General features: G+C 49.2%; 1 protein-coding gene across 6 annotated transcripts in view; it reads right to left on the bottom strand.

Annotated features, from left to right (window-relative positions):
* Nucleotides 1-15,298, bottom strand: part of FAH (fumarylacetoacetate hydrolase) — a 40,305-nt gene extending 25,007 nt beyond the window's left edge. For all 6 annotated transcript variants that reach the window (XR_014810369.1, XR_014810373.1, XR_014810370.1 and 3 more), the window contains exons 1-5: nt 15,118-15,298; nt 10,080-10,190; nt 7,426-7,547; nt 6,842-6,891; nt 218-308 (exon numbers count right to left, since the gene is read on the bottom strand). Coding sequence is in view for 1 of the 6 variants with exons in the window: in XM_003356648.5 (XP_003356696.1) it covers nt 218-308; nt 6,842-6,891; nt 7,426-7,547; nt 10,080-10,190; nt 15,118-15,198 (455 nt within the window). In the remaining 5 variants the exon portion in view is untranslated. The remainder of the gene's footprint in view (nt 1-217; nt 309-6,841; nt 6,892-7,425; nt 7,548-10,079; nt 10,191-15,117) is intronic.
* Between the last annotated feature and the right edge of the window lie 3,204 nt (nt 15,299-18,502).

The following is an 18,502-nucleotide window of genomic DNA, read 5'->3' as shown; positions in this document are numbered from 1 at the left end:
GAGCTTAAAGGACTGCCCCACGATCCCACAGCTGGTCCAAGGCTGAGCCAAGAAGACCAGAGGCTGAGACCACCTTTCCCAGAAGTGGGGACATCATTACTGACTGATTTCTACCCCAATTTCTTTAACCTGAGAGGACCTGGTGGCCCTGGGACAACATGCTGCTGGACACGGGAAGGCAAACTAGAACTCAGCCAGACACTGGTCTGGGACATACCAATTGGGCATCAGTGCAGTCTCCTTGCCCCTGAACATGACTCCGACGTTTGTGGCGTGCTGCCGGGAGGAATAGAAGTCTGTGTAGTCACCTGCGGAGGAAAGGCCGGGAGAGGCCATCAGTGACCTGGCTGCTGTAGGACTCGGAGAAGGGCCAGTCCAGGGAGGGGCGGGGCGGGAGAACACAGAGGGAGGGCAGGCAGGAGCCAGGAGCACACGCCTAACATGTGTGCGTCCCAAAGCTCCGTGCAAAATGCAACACAAATTCGCCTAAGAATTTTAGAACTTCCAGCTGAGAAATGAAAAAGAAATAAGGACCCAAGACTTTCTGAAACAGACAATGTCATTTGCACATGAATGGTAGACACACACACCCCCACCCCTCCCTCCTACCCACAGGCCAGCTCACTAGGCTTTTGCTCAAGCTGTGCCTGCCAGGGGACCAGCCTCTCCCTCATGTCCCTGGTGTCCCCCTTGCCCGTGAAGCCACACTCTCCCTAGCAGGACCTCTCCTCCTCCCAATCCCCTCATGGGAGGGAGCCCGTCCTGGGGCAGGCTTGAGGGCCCACTTGTGTCCCGGTCACATGTATGCAGATCGTATCCCTCTGCTAGACTATAGCCTCTTCAGAGCTGCCCAGGCCAGGCCTCGTTTTGTTTGACTCTGTCTCAGTGCCAAGAACAAGGCTCATCAGTGCCCGGTGATGACCAAGAACTGAGCGAACCGGGTGGATGGCATGCTGTAGGCACAGGCTCCCACAAGGCAGTGAACTGCTCAAATACGCAGGAAAAACAAGCTGGGACAGCTTCCTATTTATTTTCCTAAACCTCTCCTTCCTGCCAAAACAAAAATTTTTTTTATCTTTGTAGGACCTCACCCATAACATATGGAGGTTCCCAGGCTAGGGGTCAAATCGGAGCTGTAGCCGCCAGCCTATACCACAGCCACAGCAATGCCAGATCCGAGCCACGTCTGTGACCTACACCACAGCCCACAGCAACGCTGGATCCTTAACCCCTGAGGAAGGCCAGGGATTGAACCCGCAACCTCATGGTTACTAGTTGGATTCGTTTCCACCCAGTCACAATGGAAACTGCCCCCGTCCCAGAAATTTCTTTTAATAGATAAAGCTGTGTAGGCCAGTACCAATAGCCTAGACTAGAAATGGAATCGGTGAAGGATGGATGAGAGGAGAGAAAAATCTGCAAGGGTTGATTAGAGCAGGGGTGACCTGAGGCTTGTTCCTGCTTCCCATCTTGGTCCCAAGGCACAGAGACAACAGCTGAGATACTTTTTAGAAGAATAAATCCATGACAAGAAAACAACTGGGAGCTTGGGGTTAGTAGATGCAAACTATTACATTTAGAATGGACAAGAAATGAGGTCCGACTATATCCAGGAAACTATATCCAATCTTTGGGGATAGACCATGATGGAAGATACTATAAGAAAAGAAATATGTATATATGTATGACTGGGTCACTGTGCTGTACTGCAGAAATTAGCAAAACATTGCAAATCAACTATACTTTAATTTTTTAAAAAATACGTAAAAAGAGGGAGTTCCAGTTGCGGCTCAGGGGTAACAAATCCAACTGGTATCCATGAGAATTTGGGTTCGATCCCTGGCCTCTCTCAGTGGGTTAAGTGTCCAGTGTTGCTGTGAGCTGTGTAGGTCGTAGATGCAGCTCGGATCTGGCATTGCTGTGGCTGTGGTGTAGGCCGGCAGCTACAGCTCCAATTTCACCTCTAGTCTGGGAACCTCCACATGCCCCACGTGAGGCACTGAAAAAAAAAAAAGTAAAAAGAAAACAAGAAGGTACCATCAGCCAACCAGAAATAACAAGGAATCCCTGAAAGCCAAGTGGCTGCCAGAAAACAGCACAGCCCTGTGTGTACATGAGACGGAGAGAGAGTGGCAAAGAGGGTCTGGGTGATTAGCCTGTGCCCCCCAATTTCTCCTTTACCCAGCTTTTCCCAAGCAGCCTCAGTAGAAGAGGGGGCCCAGGTTGAAGAGCTGGTCCGGAGATCTGACTCAGTGCCTCCAGAGGACCAGAGCAGCCCCATAGCCGGGAAACAGAACCAGAGCTCCCCACCGAAAGTACATTCTGACCCTTTCCTTGGGGACGGCTACAGGAAAACCACACCCACAGACACCTAATTGGAGGCATTTTCTACGCAAATAAAGATGAGCACGAGAATCACCAGGCATCAGGAGAATCCTCACCGGGAGAGAGGTACCAATTCAACTCGCAAAAGAAATGAAAGGAAGGAAATAGAAATAATAGAGACACCAGAAGGAGACTGAAAAAGAAGCATCCTTTAATATACCTAATTTTAAAAAAAGAAAAGATGTTTCATCCATGAATCCAGAACAGGTTGTTTGAGGAAGTCCCCTCATGGCGCAGTGGGTTAAGGATCCAGTATTGCCCCAGCTATGGTGCAGGCCGCAACTGGGGCGTGGGTTCAATCCTTGGCCCAGGAATTTTCTCATGCCACAAGTGCAGCCAAAAAATAATAAGTAACAGACTGATTGTGAAAAATTAATCCTCAGATCTTAAAAATGCAAAGTGTTCCCGTTGTGGCTCAGTGGTAATTCACCTGACTGTGGGTTCAATCCCTGGCTCAGTGGGTTAAGGATCCGGCGTTACTGTGAGCTGTAATGTAGGTCATAGGCATGGCTCAGATCCTGCATTGCTGTGGCAGGAGGTTGGCAGCTGTAGCTCTGATTTGACCCCAAGCCTGGGAACTTCTATATGCTGTGGGTGCAGCCCTAAAAAGAAAAAAAAAAAAAGGAAAGTGAGGAGTTCCTACTGTGGCATAGTGGGTTAAGAATCTGGACTGCAGCAGCTTGGGTCACTGCAGAGGTGCAGGTTCCATCCCAGGCCAGGCTCAGTGGGTTCAAGGATCTGGCATGGCCACAGCTGCAGTGTAGGTTGCACCTGTGGCTCAGATTCAATCCCTGGCTCAGGAACTTTCATATACTGTGGGTGCAGCCATAAAATTTTTTAAAAAATGGAAAATGAAAAGCGGCTGGACGGTGCCCCCGTCAGACTCAAGGAGGATGGTCCTGGGCTCCTATGTGCCCTCCCCTCCCAGGAGTCAGCCTGCTCAGTTCCTGTCATTTGACTGAAGCTGGACATGCTTCCCCTCGGCCCTCTTGTGGGATGGAAAGCATGCAAGACACAGACAATCATATATAGAAAAGAAAAGCAAAATAAAAGTCTGTGTTCCAGTTCTTCTCTTAAAAACAAGAAACATGGGAGTTCCCGTCGTGGCTCAGCAGTAATGAGCCTGACTAGTGTCCATGAGGTTGTGGGTTCAATCCCTGGCCTTGGTGGGTTAAGGATCCGGCGTGGCCGTGAGCTGTGGCGTAGGTCACAGACATGGCTTGGATCCCATGTTGCTGTGGCTGTGGTATAGGCCGGTGGCTACAGCTCCGACTGGAGCCTGGGAACCTGCATATACTTCGAGTGGGGCCCTAAAAAGACAAAAACAAAAACAAACAAACCAAAAAACCCAGAAACATGGAAGTGAGTGGGTTTTATTTGATAAAATCATAGGTCTGAGGGCCAGAAGGAGCCTGGTTAAAACTATACCTTCAGGTAGATAATTCTATTCTCATTTCATACATGAGTGAGGCCCACATATCAAACAACAGGCCCGAACCTACTAGATTTGATTTCTGACTCTGCTGTTTCCTGGCTGTGTGTGGCCTTGGAAAAGTTCCTTTGCCGCTCTAGAACTCAGGTTCTCCATTGGGAATAATAATGCCAATCACAGGCGTATCTATACAGTAAAGGGATTAATATATCTCAAGTCCTTATCATAGTGCCTGGCACATAGTAGGCCCCAAATAAAATTCCCTTCCTTGCCCCTACTGGGAGTTGCTGTTGCCCTGCCATGGCTGTGCCAACGGAATTGCTCCTTAGAGAGGATCAAGGCAGACGCAGAGACTGAGTCTTTTTCAGATAATAATCTTTTCGAAAGTTATAAGAACATGTCTTACATACTATAAAGTGCAGTGTAAGTGTAGGTCACTCTGGCATTTACTTTAATTTTTTATTTTATTTTATTTATTTATTTATTTATGTCTTTTGAGGTCCGCAGCCACCGCATATGGAGGTTCCCAGGCCAGGGGTCTAATCGGAGCTACCAGCCTACGCCACAGCCACAGCCACAGCCACGCCAGATCTGAGTCGCATCTGTGACCTACATACCACAGCTCATGGCAATGCTGGATCCTTAACCCACTGAGTGAGGCCAGGGATTGAACCCGCAACCTCATGGTTCCTAGTTGGATTCATTTCTGCTGCGCCAAGACGGGAACTCCTGGCATTTACTTTAAAGTAACACTTCATTGCTGCATTTTACAACAAGGCCCAACTGCCTTGGTAGGAGCCCTGGGCAGAACCAGCATAGCATTTCAGAACATTCCTGCCAAATTACAAGAAAATTAACAATTTCTGCCCCCTTGTTTGTTTTCACGATCTATATGCCAGTCCACATCATGATCACTTCAAAAGGATTGGAAAAGATGGTGTCCAGGCCAGGCTGTGAGGCAGAGACAGGAAGACCCCCACACACACACCCCGACACCCCGGCAGGTGCTTACAACCCAGTTTAGGGGGCAGCGCCTGCTGTTCCAAAAGGCTAAAAATAATATTGGAGACGATGTCATGTACTTGATACCACTGAGCTGGACACTTAACAATCATAAAGGCAGTCGATGTTACGTAACTGCGTATTTCACCACAATTTTAAAAACAGTTTTCAAAGACCTCCTGAACGACGAAGCTGATTTTCATTTAATAAAAAAATACATGTTATGAAAAAAGCAGTATGAGGAAAAGAACAACAGTACTACGGGGGGACATTCCAGCTGAGAGAGACACAGAAGACCTGCATGTGGTGTGATTCTACGCATGTGAAATTCTAGGAGAGGTGCGACTATGGGCACAGACAGGCAGTGGTTGCGCAGGGGTGAGAACAGGGGTTGTCTACAAACAGACTTTTTGTGGTGACAGAGTGTTTTCAAATGTGATGCCTACACAACGGTATATTGTCTAAAACTCATTAAAGTGTACACTCCCGGTGGGGAAATCGTGGAAAACGTAAATTACACCTTAGTAAGGAGTTCCCGTTGTGGCTCAGTGGTTAACGAATCTGACTAGCATCCATGAGGACACAAGTTCGATCCCTGGCCTCGCTCAGTGGCTTAAGGATCCAGCGTCGCTGTGGCCGTGGTGTAGGCTGGCAGCTGTAGCTCCAATTCGACCCCTAGCCTGGGAACCTCCATATGCCATGGGTGCAGCCCTAAAAAAGAAAGGACACACACACAAAAAAAAAAGATGTTTAAAAGGGGAAGGGTTCAGGAAGTTCCCCTTGTGGCTCAGCACTAATGAGCCCAAGTAGTATCCATAAGGACTTGGGTTCAATCGCTGGCCCCACTCAGTGAGTTAAGGATCCGGCATTGCCATGAGCTGTGGTGTAGGCTGCAGATGTGGCTCAGATCTGGCATTACTGTGGCTGTGGTGTAGGCCAGAGGCTACAGCTCCGATTTGATCCCTAATCTGAGGACCTCCATATGCCACAGGTGCAGCTCTTAAAAAAAAAAAAAAAAAAAAAAAAGCATAAATAAATAAATACATAAATGGGAAAGGCTTCAGAAAGAAATCTGAAAAGATAAGAACCGGAGGAGGTCCCTGGTGGTCTTGTCGTTAGTATTCAGCCTATTCACCCCTGCAGCCCAGGTTCAATCCCTGGTCTGGGAACTGAGACCCCCACATCAAACTGCTATATGCCACAGCCAAATAAAAAAGCCAGAGAAGAGAAGAAAATGAAAGGGGGTGGGGAGATGGGAGGAGAAGTCTGGGAGCCAGCGGCTGCTGAGCACAAGGCAGACGTTCCATTCTCGCCATCCCTGGATTTCAACTGGAGCCATGTGCTTCCAAGCACAGCATCTCCCTGCCTTTAATCCTCAAACCATAGAGGAGGGTCAGCAACACACTGAACCTGTGTGTGCCGGTCTTTGGAAGGAAATTATCCTCCCAGGCAGGCCTCCCGGGCTGTGCTAGGACACAGGCCCCAGAAACGGGGACAGAGGCAGCAGGAAGGCCTGCCAGGGCCTCCCCAAGGGACCAGCCAGCCTCTCAGCACCCGGAGCCCAGGCAAAGCCAGCAGGCAAGCACCCCCGGCTCCTGGGCAAAGATCTCCCCGATCTGGACTCTCTCTGCTTCAGGCCAAGAAAGTCTGGACAAGTCCAACTTCCTGACTCAAATGCCAGTCAGACATCCAGCCAGCGGCTCCAACTGAGGCCCTTCAGGACCCTCTGGCCTCTTTCCTCAAATCTGCTGACTCGCAGACTGAGCTCAGAGCATCACCCCACAGCCTCTTGAGAAGACAGAGTGATGTGCTGCACAAGAAGCCAGGTAGCCAACTGCAAATCTGGGCAGCCAGTGACTCCCCTAGGCGAGAGCACAGGCCTTTAGAAACGGCCTAGCTCCCCGATGGGGAGAGGACCCCTCCTCTGTGAACTCCCTCACCAGGAAGCGGGGACCAGCACCCCTGGGCAGCCACCTTGGCCCATTAAAGTCCTCGGTGTCCTGGTAAAGAGACTGTACTCACCTATGGCGGCAGGAAGATGCATCGTGGCGGAGGCCTGGGAGGTGAATGCGCTGAAACACAGAACGAGCAGCTTCAAGGTCAACAAGCAGCCAAGCGGGGCCCCTGCTCTGGTCACCCACCCACATGCTCAGCCCAGACCATTCCTAGAATCCTGCTCACTACTGCCAGTGAGCACATCCAGGTTGGCCTGGGGCCAGAGCTGGCTGAGATGGGGCCACAGCAGGGAGGGCATCCACCCACTAAAGGCAAGGTGCCGCTCTCCTGCTTCTTTGTTCCACTCTAGGAAACGGGCTAAATTAGCCCTGCTCTGGAACCCAGACATGGACACGAATGATGCTGATGAGGAATGGCTGAGTGAGCAAGGGCGTGGGCCAACGGGCCAGGCCTGGACTGGATACCCCACTCCAGGCAGAGAGGTAATCTCATTTGGCCCAGAGACATCTCACCAATATGCAGCCCAGGCAGGGGCTAGATGAGCCAAGGCAGCCAAGAAGTGACTAAGAATGTCCTCGATTAGCATGCTGTCCTCTTCTGCCCAGCCAAGTGCCCTTCATTCCACCAGCCAAGGTCCATGGGCTCCTTACCGCTTCCGAAGTTCTGTGTCATCTCTGAGCCTGGCTTGGCTGGCAGATAGTAGGTTTTGCAAGAATGCTCTTGCTTCCTTCCAGGCAGCCTGGCCCAGGCCCATGAAGCTGTTAAGAGTTGGCTAGGACCAAACACATGAAAAGATGCTCAATATCACTAATTATTAGAGAAATGCAAATCAAAACTACCATGAGGTACCACCTTACACCAGCCAGAATGGCCATCATTAGAGAGCCTATAAACGATAAGTGCTAGAGAGGGTATAGAGAAAAGGGAACCCTCTCACGCTGCTGGTGGGAATGTAAATCGGTGCAGCCACGATGGAAAACAGTATGGAGTTTCCTCAAAAAACCTAAAAATAGGAGTTCCCATTGTGGTTCAGCGATTAATGAATCTGACTAGCATCCCATGAGGACACAGGTTCAATCCCTGACCATGCTCAGTGGGTTAAGGATCCAGCATTGCCAAGGCTGTGGTGTAGGCCAGCAGCTACAGCTCCGATCTGACCCCTAGCCTGGGAACTTCCATATGCTGCGGATGTGGCCCTAAAAAAACAAAAAAAATAAAAATAAAAATAGAATTACCATATGATCCAGTAATCCCACTCCTGGGCATGTATCCAGGAGAATACCATGACTTGAAAAGAAGATGTACCCCAATGTTCATTAAAGCAACATATACAATAGCCAAGATAGGGAAGCAACCTAAATGTCCATTGACAGAGAAATGGATAAAGAAGATGTGGTACATGTATCCAATGGAATGTTACTCAGCCGTAAAAAGAAAGAAATCGTGGCATTTGCAGCAACATGGATGGACACAGCAATTATCATGCTAAGTGACAGTGAGAGACAAACATCATATGATATCACATATGGAATCTAAAAAAAGGATACAAGTGCACTTATTTGCAAAACAGAAACAGACTCACAGACTTTGAAAAACTTATGGTTACCAGAGGGGACAGGTAAGGGGGAAAGAGGGGTGGACTGAGGGTTTGGGATGGAAATGTTCTAAAATTAGGTTGTGATGATGACTCTACAACTATAAATATAATAAAATTCACTGAAATATTTTTTTTAAAAAAAGAGAATGAAAAAAGTTTTTTAAAAAAAGGAGTTCCCATCATGGCTAAGCTGTAACGAACCCAACTAGTATCCATGAGGATGCAGGTTCGCTCCCTGGCCTCACTCAGTGGGTTAAGGATCCAGCATTGCCAGGAGCTGTGGTGTAGGTAGCAGATGCGGCTCGGATCTGGTGTTGCTATGGCTGTGGTGTAGGCCAATTGGACCCCTAGCCTGGGAACTTCCATGTGCTGCAGGTGCAGCCCTTAAAAAAAAAAAAAAAAAAAAAAAAAAAAAAAAAAAAAAAAAGAGTTGGCTAAAACTAAGACAGCGAGGAAGAAAGATCATACATGGGAAGCCCTTTGTGCTACCTCTCTGTTGACAGGAGAGGCTGACCAGCTTTCTGACGCCCTGAAATGAGAGATGTGTCCAAAGGACCTGGCACATAGAAGGTGCTCAATAAATACCACCTTCTTCCTGATCCACAGAATGGGACGATGCCCTTCAAAGCACCCAACCATTCAGAGGGGAGTAAATTCACGTCCATCATTCATATATGTGGGCTTCAGGCTGACGCCTAAATGGTGGTAACACAGAAGCACTGGGCCCAGCTGTCCATTCCTCTCGGGCTGCATCAACCAACCTGGAGGGCAGGGCTCGTGGTTCCCTCCCTTGGAGGGCCCAGCAGAAGCCTGGAACAGGCAGACGCTCAATCAACTTAAAATAAGGAAATGAACCAGTTACTGGAGAGCCTCACATCAGAGACAATCAGGAAAGACCCAGGACTGCAGAGAGCCTGACACTATTCTCACCTAGGAAGCCATCCTGTGGTGTCTCAAGCCTGCCCCATCTCATCCAAACAAAATTCCTGGGACCTCTGAAGTTACTACCTTCATCAGAAATGGAAGGCAGGAGTTCCTGCTCCATCTTGGGCGCCCTGGAATACAGGTTCGATCCCCTGCCCAGCACAGTGGGTTAAGGATCCAGAATTGCTACAGCTGCAGCCTAGGTTGATACTACGGCTCGGATTGATCCCTGTCCTGGGAACTCCATATGCCACAGGGCAGCCAAAATAGAAAAAAAAAAAAAAAAAAAAAAAAAAAAGATGAACTTCCCATGCTGGCCCAGCAGAGATGAATCCAGCTAGAATCCATTAGGATGAGGGTTTGATCCCTGGCCACATTCAGTGGTGTGGGGATCTGGCATTGCCGTGAGCTGTGGTGTAGGTCGAAGATGCAGCTCTGGATCCCACATTGCTGTGGCCGTGGTGTAGGCTGGCAGCTGTAGCTCCGATTCACCTGCTAGCCTTGGATCTTCCATATGCTGCGAGTGCGGTCTTAAAAGAAAAAATAAATAAATAAATAAACTAGAAACAAATAATGTAGGGAAGGCGGGATGGCAGGAAGAAAGAAGAAAGAAAGAGAGAGAAAGAAAAGAAGGAAAGAAAGGAAGGAAGGAAGGAAGGAAGGAAGGAAGGAAAGAAGGAAGGAAGGAAGGAAGGAAGGAAGGAAAATAAATGGAAGGCAACAAGCACTTTCTTGGTGGCATTTGCACTGAGATCCAGGACAAGCCATGTCACAGTGTCCTACCTGATCAAAGACATCTTGGTGTTTGGAGAGGACAGGCCCAGTGAAGAGGTGCTTTATGACACTGAGGTCCAGGATCTGGTCACCAATCGCCACGCCGATCCTCGGTCTTGACTGGGAGAAAGATGGTATGGTCAGAGCTGGGGAAGCCTCAGCCAGGCTTGGCTCATTTACCTGGGAAGCGCGTCTATTTAAGAGCATACACGTCCCCATTTGTTTATTTATTTACTTGCTTTTTCTTTTTTTTCTTTAGGGCCGTACCCACGGCTTATGGAGGTTCCCAAGCTTGGGGTCTAATTGGAGCTGTAGCTGCCAGCCTACACCACAGCCACAGCAACGCGGGATCCGAGCAGCATCTGCAATGTACACCACAGCTCACAGCAACGCCGGATCCTTAACCCGCGGAGCCAGGGATCAAACCCGCAACTACATGGTTTCTAGTCAGATTCGTTTCTGCTGCGCCACGACGGGAACTCCCAAGTTCCCGTTTGGATGGCCCTCCATGGAGAGGGGCTGAGGAACTGGATCCTTAGCACCATACCCCAGCTCCCTTTGCCTCTTAAAGAACTGAAACTGCCCCTGTGATCTCTGGCCAGGGAGAATTTGGTGCCGTCTCCACCTCTAGAATATGAAGGGAATGTTCTATGTTCCTTGAATGGAAAATAAATCAAACACACCTTGTGGTGGGGCAGTTGCTAGAAGCCTAGTCCAAGCCAGGTATCCAAGCAAAGTCCCCAGTAAAGTTCCTCAGGTAGCCCTCAGGTGAGTGCCCCTCGCCCCAGGCAACTGGATTACTTCTCAGGCTTAACCCAGGCGTTCCCTCGGGGCAATTCCTTTGCACAGTTCCAGGGAGTTTAGACGTCAGGCCACTGGCTGGCTCATCTCCAGCACGTGACTGCTCATTTCGGGGGCCATCTCTCCATGCATGTCAGCCCCTGGGACCAGAGGTAGACCAGAGCCTCACTCTCACCTGGCCCTGAGGCCCCAGGCAGACCCCAGTTCCACTGCTGGCTCCCTGGGCCTCAGTCTCTGCCCGGCTGGAATGTGTCAACAGCTGTGACAGGCAATGAGCTGGGCTACCTGGCCCCCAGTGTCTGCCCACTCGGGGGTTGTGCAAGGGCAGACCCTCGGGCCATTTCTCTGCCCCTGCCCCTGCCCTAACACCCAGCAGAAGGTAGGAAGGAGCTGACAGCACTGAGCAGCCTCCAAGCCCTAATCACCAGCACGGCTACCTGTTTCCTTGGCTGCAAGCAAAGGCAGAAGCGGCCCTTGGATCCCAAACCCTGACCTGAGGACCTGAGGGAGTGAGCCCCTCTATTTCAACTGTTGGGAGTCTTCTCTTCCGTGCTAGACTCAGGACCCCTGAGGTCCTGCCTACCCCGTCATTCACCATCCTTTCACTTTGGACAAGCTCTCGGGTCTGCCTGCTCAGGGCCTCGGGGTCCCATGTATAACTAGAGGGAAATAAATTAGGAAGAGATAGCCCATTTGTCTAATTATGAGAACCCATGAGCATCACCTCTGCATTTTTTTTTTTTTTTTTTGGTCTTTTGTCCTTTTAGGGCCACACCCATGGCATATGGAGGTTCCCAGGCCAGGGGTCAAATCAGAGCTACACCAGAGCCACAGCAACGCCAGATCCGAGCTGCATCTGCGACCTACACCACAGCTCACAGCTCACGGCTCACGGCGACACCAGATCCTTAACCCACTGAGCGAGGCCAGGGATCAAACCCACAACCTTATGGTTCCTAGTTGGATTCATTTCTGCTGCGCCACGATGGGAACTCCGCCTCTGCTTTAGAACGTTTGGTAATATCCCACACAGAGTGGCCCAAAGGAAAGCTTTACCCACCTCCCAGCTTGACAAAGAGGGAAAAGCATGGGGTTAGGGAGATCACGGGTGTGGAGTGCAGCCCCAAATCGGCCTCTTAATGGCTGTGAGACCTGGGACAGGATTCTTGGCCTCGCTGAGCCTCAGTTTCCTCCTTTGTAAAATGGGGACAACAGCACAACAGCAGGATAGAGTGTGAATTCCATTAATGAATATCTGTAAATCTCTTGTCATGAGACCAGACACAGGGTAGACAAAAACACTTAGATAGAAACATGAATGGACCCTCTGCTTCACACCAGCAGTACACCAAGGCTGCAAAAGCACTGAGGGGTTAGGGAGAGACTTGCTTTCCACCCTCCAGAAGCAAAAGAAAGCACACAGTGTGGTGACAGATAAGAACTGTGGCTGGAATTCTAGGGGGAGCTCGTTCAGTGAGGGTGCTTAGGCAACGTCTCTCCGAGGAGGTGACATTTAAGATGGGTCCCAAAGAGTGAGAAGAAATCAGCAGATAGAGAGCAGGAAATAAAAAAAAAAAAAAAAAAAAAAAAAAAAAGCGGAGTTCCCGTCGTGGTGCAGTGGTTAACGAATCCGACTAGGAACCATGAGGTTGCGGGTTCGGTCCCTGCCCCTTGCTCAGTGGGTTAACGATCCGGCGTTGCCGTGAGCTGTGGTGCAGGTTGCAGACGCGGCTCGGATCCTGCGTTGCTGTGGCTCTGTCGTAGGCCGGTGGCTACAGCTCCGATTTGACCCCTAGCCTGGGAACCTCCATATGCTGCGGGAGCGGCCCAAGAAATGGCAACAACAACAAAAAGACAAAAGACAAAAAAAAAAAAAAAAAAAGCATTCCAGAGAGAAGGAACAATATGTGCTAAGGGCCTGAGGGAGGAAACTGCTGTAGAATGTTCCAGAAACTGAAAGGCAACCAGTGTGGCTGGAGAGAGCAGAGAGCCTGGAAGCAGAGGCAGGGCTAGGACCACAGGGACTTTAACGACTTGGTCTTCGGCTCCAGGCTATTGCAGCACCTGCTCCTCAGGCTGTCCCAGTCTGAGGAGAGAGCCAGGATCTGCTCTACTCACCCAAGAGCAACCCAAGATGGAGGGAGGGTGTCTCGTGTGTCTTTGATCTCCAACTCCCAGCCCAGAGTCAGGCCCAGAGCTGGGGTTCATAAGCGTTCACTGAATAAAAGAATGAATAAAATGAAAACTGGATTGGGAGTTCCTGCAGCTCCAATTCGACCCCCAGCCTGGGAACTTCCATATGCTGCACGTAGGGCCCTAAAAAGTAAAAATAAAAAAATACAATAAAATAAAAGGAAAACTGGGTTGATTCGCAATTGTTCCCCCAAGACTATGAACGGCTGGCCACCAGCATGGAGGAGAGGAGGCTTTGCCTTGGCAACTAGACCAGCCTGGAGAGGCAGCCACCACCCTTGGAATGGCCAGTGATTGCAGCGACAGCTTCAGACACAGGCTGCTGCACTTGAAGGCCCTCAGCCTTCTGGAATGCCACCTCCCAGCCCTCAGCACTGGTTTCAGAGGACAGTGGTACCCAGAGCTCCCTAGGGGCTGTCTCTGCCCATTCTAACATGAAACAGCAGGAATGTGGTGTCAGAAGGCTACTACTAGCCACCCTCTGAGAGGCGTTCATTCCAGAGTCTTCTGGAAAAGCAATTCAGAGCATCCTACCCACCTCTCACAAGGCTTCTGCCTGATGGACTTGTGCCCCGAGGGAAGGCGAGGACACTCTGCTGAGGGCAGAGTGTCAGAGGCCAGCAGAGGGAGGGCTCCTCTCCAGCAGAGCACATTGGTTAACACGGTTAAGGTTTAACATGCGTCATTTGCGGACTTCTAGGAGACTGTTAACTTTCTGTGTTCTTGCAACATCTGGCCAGGCCTGGCAGTTGTGCAACCACACACTGAATCTTTTAGACCTTGGCAAATGCTGTACTTGAGGCCAATGATCACCCACGGGGGGCAGGGAACCCACTCTTCAGGAAGGGGCTTCCTGCTAGAAGCTCCATCTAGCCAACAGGGCGAAGCAGATTCTGGGCTTCTCTGCTTTACAGAGTGAATTAAGACTTTACCTTGAAAGTTGGGGGCAGAAATCTAAGCCAAAAATACAAATAAATCCAAGGGAAACTGCTTTCCCCACTCTGGGAAGCTTCTTATATGTTTGTTGATAAACTCCCAGTTTTCAAAGATTTCTTTCTGCCAAGCAGACTACACGCTCTAAAGCGAAATTTCCTTTCTCTGCCTCAAAGGGCTTCTGAACAGTGAGGGAGCCCAGGGAGCCCTGGGAGCTGCAAGAAGACCAGCTGGAGGCAAAGAAACTTGACTTCTTAGACTATTAGATCCCAAGGCACTCACCCCTCTGAGCTACTAAAAATATTGAGTTGATCAGTATTTCCTGAGTTCTAGGGTTAGGGACTAACCTGGGAGTTGAGCAACTGGCCGTATAGTCTCTGGGGGAAGGAAACAAAGCCAAATGACTTTGGGGTTGACTGTGAGTTCAACTCCTCTGTAATAATAATCAAACTTGCTCTGTTTGCCTGAGGAGGTGATTCATATGTTTTCTCTTATTTTGCATTTAATTCTCACATAAACCTGTAGAAACTGAGGCTGAGAGTTTCAATAACTTGCACATCTAGAGGTTGCCAGGAGGAATATGAATCCACCAAGCACTCTCCACGATCTACGCAAAAGAAAAAAGGTGGGAGTTCCCGTTGTGGCACAGCGAAAACGAATCTGACTAGTATCCATGAGGATGCGGGTTCACCCCTGGCCTTGCTCAGTGGGTTAAGGATCCAGCGTTGCTGTGAGCTTCAATGTAGGTGGCAGACTTAGCTCAGATCCTGCGTGGCTGTGGCTGTGGTGTAGACCGGCAGCTGCAGCTCCGATTAGACCCCTAGCCTGGGAACTTCCATATGCCCGGGGTGCAGCCCTAAAAAAGCACACACACACAAAAGGAATAAGGCCCCTGCCTCCACCCTACCTCCCAACGCACCCCCAGGGGTGAAAACGAGAGACACAGCTCTCAAGGCCCCAAATAGCACTGGGGATCTTCGCAAGAAGTTTCTAGCATAGAAATGACCAGCTCAACGTCCTGCTTTATCTGACCAGGGCGGAGCCACAAAGAGGAGTGGGGGTTCTGGGCGAAGGGGACGCCCTCCCTCCCGGCGCCCGGAAGCCGAGCATGGCAGCTCACGTTGCCTGTAGTGGAGAAGACGCCGTAGGGCAGGTTGTGGATAGGGAAGTCAGAATCCTCGGCCACAGGGACGAAGGACATGCTGGCGAGCACCGAGCAGAGAAGCTGGCTGCGGGTTGCGGGCTGCGGGCGATCAGCGGGCCGGGACTCGCCGAGGTGGTCAGGCCGGGTCACGCCCCCTGAGGACCCCGCCCCATCAGGCCCGCCCCACCAGAGTTGACCCCTTGACCCAGCAGGGCCCGGCCCGCCCTACCCGAGGGCTCCGCCTCTCCTCGAGCCCCGCCCCTCCACAAGGCCCGCTCACCAAGAGGCCCCATCCCCATTAGCCCCGCCCCTCCATGAGGCCTGTTTCTCCGCAAACTCCACCCCTGGACAACCCCTCCTCCCCCTCCCACTCCAGTTTCGCTCATACGCTAGCAGCCCCACCTCCTCATTGAGAGCCCTCCTCCCCGAGTCCACCTCCCAGGAGGCCTTGGTCCAGTTGCTGGTGCAGGGTCCTCGGTCCTACCGAGAGCGATGCCAACCTGGCATTTAAGGCTCTGCCGGGGGTGACTTCAGCCTCGTTTTCCCTCGGTTGTGTGCCCTGCTTTTCAGCTCAACAAAAGTCTTGTTGGTTTCCTGGATACAGCAGACACTTTGACGCCAGATGCTACCTCCTGAGCTGGAACATTGCTTCCAGTCCAGTCCAGTCTTTTCTGCTTTCATAAACCATGCTAATCTGTCAGCTATGGCACTTTGACTTTATCAGTGAAAGGATCATGCCTGTTTGGAAGGCTTAAATTAATGAAAATTAATATTCTAAAAAATATCACTCACCTGGGAGTTCCTGTTGTGGCTCAGCGGTAAGGAACCTGACAAGTATCCATGAGGATGTGGGTTTGATCCCTGGTTCTGCTCAGCAGGTTAAAGATCCAGGGTTGAGGTGAGCTGCAGTGTAGGTCACAGATGCGGCTCAGATCCCAAGCTGGCTGTGGCTGTGTCTTAGGCAGGCAACTGCACCTCCAATTCCACCCCTAGCCTGGGAACTTCCAGATGCCGCAGTTACGGCCCTAATACACACACACACACACACACACACACACAGCGTATGTATATATATATATAGATAGATTATAAAATACCTGTTTATTGCATATACCAGTGTTAAAATGACATTGGCAAGTTGTTTGATGTTGGGCAAGTTACTTAACCTCTTTCTGGCTCAGCTTTCTTCCCTGTATAAGGTTGATAAAACTTCCTACTTCACAGAGTTGATATGAGAATTAAATTAACTGTGGAGCACTTGCACCTGACATACAGAAATTCTAGGTGTTTGTGTGTAAAGATTAAAAGGGGAGACTGAGGAGTTCCCATCGTGGCACAACGGAAATAAATCAAACTAGGAACCATGAGGTTTCAGGCTCAATCCCTGACCTTGCTCCGTGGGTTAAGGATCAGGCATTGCCATGAGTTCTGGTCTGTGGTGCAGACGTGGCTCGGATCCTCTGTGGCTGCGGTGAAGGCTGGGAGCTGTAACTCTGATTCGACCCCTAGCCTGGGAACTTCCATATATCACAGGTGTGGCCCTAAAAATCAAAATAAATAAATAAATAAATAAATAATAAAAGGGGAGACTGAGAAAAAGAAAGAAGGGAGGGGAAGAGAGGGAGAAAAAAATGAAGGAAGGGAGCAGGAGAGGAAAAACAAATTCACATCTTTTTTTTTCTGAAGAACATATATATTCTTTATTTTTATTTATTTTTTTAATTGTTATTTCCCCAATACAAATTTTTTTCTACTGTACAGCATGGTGACCCCGTTACACATACACGTATATATTCTTTTTCTCACATTATCATGCTCCATCAGAAGTGACTAGACATAGTTCCCAGTCAAATCCACATCTTAATCCTCTTTCCAACACTGGTAACTATATAGCTTAAAGGATGAAGATTTGTGATCCACCTCTGACAGTAGAGTGTTTAGCTTTGGGCAAGTCAAACTCTCCAGTTATCAGTTCTCTCATCTGTAAAACAGAGGTAATAATAACACCTACTCTACGATTTTTGTGCTGGTCAAATGATGCCTGGCACAGAGTTGGTTATTAATTAACTATCTTTTTTCCCCCAGGGGCATCCAGCCAGAAAGCTCACCATTCCTTTGTTTCTGGATTTTGCTTTTCTTGATGAAGACAATCAGAAAAGAAGAGAACACAACTATAAAGGTAAAGTGGTCCGCACTAATTGAAAATATGTTTATCATATAAATGCAAATTTCTTAAAAACCAAGTAAAATTGTTCGGTTTTTTTTTTTTTTTTTTTTTTTTTTTTTTTTTTTTTTGTAATTTTGAGGGCCGAACCCTCGGCATGTGGAGGTTCCCAGGCTAGGGGTCTAATTGGAGCTACAGGGGCCAGCCTACACCACAGCCACAGCAACGTGGGATCCAAGCCGCATCTGCCACCTAAACCACAGCTCATGGCAGTGCTGGATCCTTAACCCACTGAGCAAGGCCAGGGATCAAACCCGCAACCTCATGGTTACTAGTCGGGTTCCTTAACCACTGAGCCATGATGGTAACTCCCAAAATTGTTCTTTTAAAGTGAGTTAAAATTATAAAATATAGGCTGCACATACTTATCAATACACAAAGTGGCATTTGAAACTGATTTTCAATTAATTTGCTTGGGAATTCTTACCACATTAGAGTCAAAAGTTAATGAGTTAATTAATGGATACACAAGCAGAGCTGACTGAAAATAAATTTGAAGACAAATTTAAGCCAGAATCCTAGAAATTATTTTTAAAGGACCTTTAAAGTTTGCAGAACCACTCCAAGGTTTGTAGAAATAGCCCCTTCCCTGGAGTTCCCGTCGTGGCGCAGTGGTTAATGAACCCGACTAGGAACCGTGAGGTTTCGGGTTCGGTCCCTGCCCTTGCTCAGTGGGTTAATGATCCGGGCAACGCCGTGAGCTGTGGTGTAGGTTGCAGACGCGGCTCGGATCCCGCGTTGCTGTGGCTCTGGTGCGTAGGCCGGTGGCTACAGCTCCGATTTGACCCCTAGCCTGGGAACCTCCATATGCCAAGGGAGCGGCCCAAAGAAATAGCAAAAAGACAAAAAAAACAAAACAAACAAACAAACAAAAACCCTTCCCTTCAAAAACATTTTAAAATGGATAATAAATAGAAGGACCTAAAAGAAAATAAGTTTTACGTTCTTTGGCTACACTGTCTTGCCCCCATCTCCTCTCATCCACTATCCTCCTCCTTAAATCAGATTAAATTATCTTCTTTCTTCAAGCATACATAAGTCAACTGCCAGTCCCCAATTTTTTGTTTGTTTGTTTGTTTTTGTCTTCTTAGGACCGCACCCAAGGCGCATGGAAGTTCCCAGGCTAGGGGTCTAGTC

Source organism: Sus scrofa, chromosome 7 (genome assembly GCF_054392235.1).
Source record: "Sus scrofa isolate SSC_HxYL_T2T_F1_AM1 chromosome 7, Sscrofa_HxYL_maternal_Yorkshire_Landrace_v2.0, whole genome shotgun sequence".
Taxonomy (NCBI): domain Eukaryota; kingdom Metazoa; phylum Chordata; class Mammalia; order Artiodactyla; family Suidae; genus Sus; species Sus scrofa.
This window is presented reverse-complemented; position numbering and strand designations above follow the sequence as displayed.